At 53.2% G+C, this 5,000-nt stretch overlaps 1 protein-coding gene across 1 annotated transcript in view; it reads left to right on the top strand.

Annotated features, from left to right (window-relative positions):
* Positions 1-5,000, top strand: part of rsrc1 (arginine/serine-rich coiled-coil 1) — a gene marked incomplete at its 3' end in the record, with an annotated part of 77,583 nt that overhangs the window by 2,724 nt on the left and 69,859 nt on the right. Inside the window, exon 3 of the mRNA XM_084462859.1 lies at positions 1,920-2,036. Coding sequence (XP_084318985.1) covers positions 1,920-2,036 — 117 coding nt within the window. The remainder of the gene's footprint in view (positions 1-1,919; positions 2,037-5,000) is intronic.

Raw genomic sequence — 5,000 nt, forward strand, 5'->3', positions numbered from 1 at the left:
CACACACCACCAGCTTAAATACCCCTGCCCGTCCCATGCGTTTAGTTCCAAGTCTGTGTGTGTCTGTGTGTGTGCGAGCGGTGTGTGAAGTGCCCAGCGTCAGGGTGGTGGAAGCTGTTTCATGCTCTCACTTGCGGGATGCTGCTCAGCTCCGCCCCTGTGAGCGGTACTAACACGGCCTAATAGTTCACCCTCTGTATAACTTCCTCACGTCTCTCTCTCTCCTCTCTCTCTCTCCTGTCTCTCTCCTCTCTCTATCTCTCCTGTCTCTCTCCTCTCTCTTCTCTCTCTCCCTCTTTCTCTCTCTCCCTCTTTCTCTCTCTCTGTCCTCTCTCTCTCTTTCTCTCTCTCTCTGTTCTCTCCCCCCCCCTCACTCCCCCCGCTGGGAAGATGCCGTGTTTTCACTGTTAAACAGACGTTAAACAGACGTGAGGGTTTTGCTGGTGGAGGAAGGAGAGGATGAATATAAACCCAGTGAGGCAGACAGGGTTCTCCCTCTGATAAGCAGCGCTGGCCCTGGTTTCACCATGGCGTCCGTGGTGTGTGTGTAGAGGGGGAGGGGGGGATCGGGCTGGCTTTGTGAATGACCTTTATAAACATGGACGCTCACTCCGCCCAGAGGGGGGGCGAGGGGGGGCTGGAGGCCCTGTGGAGACGGCGGGCAGGCCGCTGGGTCGACCAGCTGAACACACCCACCCGCGCATCTCCACTGGTTCAGAACCGAGAAACGCGGCCCTGACCCGACCGGTTCTGATCGGCCGCCGACCGCTGCTGCAAGCCACGACGGACCGGACCGAGAGGGAACCAGAGGACTATTTGATTCAGGGGATGAACACCAGCTCAGATTAGGGTTTGGCATGAGGCGGGCGCCGGATCTGTGGGTGTTTCTCTGGTTCTAACATGCCGGGAAAAGAGGGAGAGGACAGAGGAGGAGAGAGCAGGTGGCTATGAGCAGGAGGAGAGAGAAGAGGGAGAGACCAGTGGGAGGAGAGGGAAGAGGGGGAGACCAGCGGGAGGAGAGAGAAGAGGGGGAGACCAGCGGGAGGAGAAAGAAGAGGGGGAGACCAGCGGGAGGAGAGAGAAGAGGGAGAGACCAGCGGGAGGAGAGAGAAGAGGGGGAGACCAGCGAGAGGAGAGGAGAGAGGGGGAGACCAGCGAGAGGAAAGAGAAGAGGGAGAGACCAGCGAGAGGAGAGGAGAGAGAGGGAGACCAGCGAGAGGAGAGAGAAGAGGGAGAGACCAGTGTGAGGAGAGAGAAGAGGGGGAGACCAGCGGGAGGAGAGGAGAGAGAGGGAGAGACCAGCGGGAGGAGAGTGAAGAGGGAGAGACCAGCGGGATGAGAGAGAAGAGGGGGAGACCAGCGGGAGGAGAGGAGAGAGAAGAGGGAGAGACCAGAGAGAGGAGAGGAGAGAGAAGAGGGGGAGACCAGCGGGAGGAGAGGAGAGACCAGCGGGAGGAGAGAGAAGAGGGAGAGACCAGCGGGAGGAGAGAGAAGAGGGGGAGACCAGCGGGAGGAGAGAGACGAGGGAGAGACCAGCGGGAGGAGAGAGAAGAGGGGGAGACCAGCGGGAGGAGAGAGAAGAGGGAGAGACCAGCGAGACAAGACGAGAGAGAAGAGGGGGAGACCAGCGGGAGGAGAGAGAGGAGGGGGAGACCAGCGAGAGGAGAGAGAAGAGGGAGAGACCAGCGAGAGGAGAGGAGAGAGAGTGATTTGGGAGGAAGGGATTCTGGGTACTGGCCTTAGGTGGTCTTGACAGCTTCCAGACTTCGACCTGGGGAGTGTTACTGTCCTATTAGCCATACATCAGTTAATATGTGTGTGTGTGTGTGTGTGTGTGTGTGTGTGTGTGTGTGTGTGTGTGTGTGTGTGTGTGTGTGTGTGTGTGTGTGTGTGTGTGTGTGTGTGTGTGTGTGTCTCAGGCGCAGACGGCGGTCCAGCAGCAGCTCATCTCGTGAGTCGGCCCGGAGGAGGCGGAGCGCGGAGAGAGACAAGGGGCGGAGCCACCGCTCACACAGGTCACACAGCCGCGAGCGCAGGTAGGAGCACCGGGAGGAGGCTGGGGGAGACTGGGAGAGGCTGGGAGAGACTGGGGGAGGCTGGGAGACTGGGGGAGGCTGGGAGACTGGGGGAGGCTGGGAGACTGGGGGGAGAGGCTTAGGGAGAGGTTAGGGGGGAGGTTGAGAGAGGTTAGAGGGGAGGCTGGGAGAGGTTAGAGGGGAGGCTGGGAGAGGTTAGGGGGGAGGTTGGGAGAGGTTAGGGGGGAGGTTGAGAGAGGTTAGGGGGGAGGATGGGAGAGGTTAGAGGGGAGGTTGAGAGAGGTTAGGGGGGAGGATGGGAGAGGTTAGAGGGGAGGCTGGGAGAGGTTAGGGGGGAGGTTGAGAGAGGTTAGAGGGGAGGCTGGGAGAGGTTAGGGGGGAGGTTGAGAGAGGTTAGGGGGGAGGTTGGGAGAGGTTAGAGGGGAGGCTGGGAGAGGTTAGGGGGGAGGTTGAGAGAGGTTAGGGGGGAGGTTGGGAGAGGTTAGAGGGGAGGTTGAGAGAGGTTAGGGGGGAGGATGGGAGAGGTTAGGGGGGAGGCTGGGAGAGGTTAGGGGGGAGGTTAGTGAGAGGTTGGGGGGGAGGCTGAGAGGCGGGCATAGTGAGTGTGAGGCTGAGCAGAGGCTGTTTGGTCACGACAACCAACAAACATTTTCCGTCTGAGCTTTAATGAGGCCATTAGCACATGTCAGCTGTCATTAAACGCTTGTGTGTGTTTCTGTGTGTGAGTGTGTATTTCTGTGTGTGTGTGTTTGTGTGTGTGCGTGCGTGTGTGTTTCTGTGTGTTTCTGTGTGTGTGTGTGTGTGTGTGTGTGTGTGTGTGTAGTGACAGCTGTTTATCCTCTGCCCCTTCCCAGCCCAGCGTAGGCTGGCATCATCAGAGCAGCGCTTGTTAGCATGTCTTATTCTTCAGTCTGTTTGTATAATGAAGACACACACACACACACACACGCTCGCTACATTGGGCTGGTCCCAGCCCCTCCTCAGGAAAAACAAAACAAGGGGACTCTTCTTCAATTAATTCAATTAATTAATGCAATTAAAACAGCATTATCCATTCATGGTTTATTGAATCATGGTTATTATCATTACAATGTTCTTACACACACACACACGCTGGCACACACATGTGCATACACACACACATACGTCAGCACACACACGCTCACGCACACAGACACAAAGACGAAACACATATGTCAATACACCCCCCCTCCTCTCTCCCTGTAGCGTATCTCTTTCAGGGGTGTTGATCAGCAGCGTTGGGAGCGTGGAGAGCCATGTCATTACCACGACTAATCTGGACTAATGAACCAGCTAACTGAGCTGCCTCTTAATCCCTCAGCACACATCAGAGGCCTGGCTTAATGCATGCAGGATAGACCAGGGGCCCTGTTTACTAGTGGAGGGGTCGGGGGGGGTGCATTTTAATCACAAAGGAATGTGTTCATTTCTTCATTATAGGAACGGGAGGATGAAGGGGAGGGAGGGAAGAAGGGAGGGGAGGGAGGGATGGATGTTACAGTAGAAGCTGGATGGATGGATGGATGGATGAGCCAGGCAAGGGACATTAGTGAAGGATGGATGGATCGATGTAGAAGTTGAGGATCGATGGATGGATGTAGAAGTTAAGGATGAATGGATGGATGGATGTAGAAGTTGAGGATGGATGGATGGATGGATGGATGGATGGATGGATAGATGTAGAAGTTGAGGATGGATGGATGGATGTAGAAGTTGAGGATGGATGGATGGATAGATGGATGATAGATGTAGACGTTGAGGATGGATGGATGGATAGATGTAGAAGTTGAGGATGGATGGATGTAGAAGTTAAGGATGGATGGATGATAGACGTAGGAGTTGAGGATGGATGGATGGATGGATGTAGAGGCTAAGGATGTATGGAAGATTTGTGGATAGATGTAGAAGTTCAGAATAGATGGATGGATGGATAGACATAAAAGTTAAGGATGGATGGATGGATGATAGATGTAGAGGTTGAGGATGGATGGATAGATATACTGTATGTAGAGGATGGATGCATGGATGGATAGATGGCTATAGAATGTGAGGATGGATGATGTAGAGGTTGGATATGGATGGATGAATATATGTAGGAGTTGAGGATGGATGGATGATAGATGTAGGAGTTGAGGATGGATGGATGATAGATGTAGGAGTTGAGGATGGATGGATGATAGATGTAGGAGTTGAGGATGGATGGATGATAGATGTAGGAGTTGAGAATGGATGGATGGATGATAGATGTAGGAGTTGAGGATGGATGGATGATAGATGTAGGAGTTGAAGATGGATGGATGATAGATGTAGGAGTTGAGAATGGATGGATGGATGATAGATGTAGGAGTTGAGAATGAATGGATGGATGATAGATGTAGGAGTTGAGGATGGATGGATGATAGATGTAGGAGTTGAGGATGGATGGATGGATGATAGATGTAGGAGTTGAGGATGGATGGATGATAGATGTAGGAGTTGAGGATGGATGTATGGATGATAGATGTAGGAGTTGAGGATGGATGGATGGATGATAGATGTAGGAGTTGAGGATGGATGGATGGATGATAGATGTAGGAGTTGAGGATGGATGATAGATGTACAGGTAGGAGTTGAGGATGGATGGATGGATGGTTGGTTGGTTAGCTGAAGGGGGAGTTAGGTTTAAGTTAGAATAGGCTGAAAGCAGCGTTCGTCATTGGCTAGGACAATGATGATGTATTTCAGTAGAACAATCATCTTGAGCTAGCATCCACCATCCTTGGCCCTGGAGACGTCAACACCAGGCCTGTGGCATTAGCTCCGCCGCTGACAGATGAAAGGGACTGGTGAGATTAGCAGATTAGGAATTACACTGGATGATTTCTGTATTCACCCACACAGCCCTGTCATTAGGAGGCCAGGCCTGCTGTCGGCTTAATGCAGAGTCTCTTCCAGGTGTGTGTG

This window comes from Borostomias antarcticus (genome assembly GCF_949987555.1).
Source record: "Borostomias antarcticus genome assembly, contig: scaffold_178, whole genome shotgun sequence".
In the NCBI taxonomy this organism is placed as follows: domain Eukaryota; kingdom Metazoa; phylum Chordata; class Actinopteri; order Stomiiformes; family Stomiidae; genus Borostomias; species Borostomias antarcticus.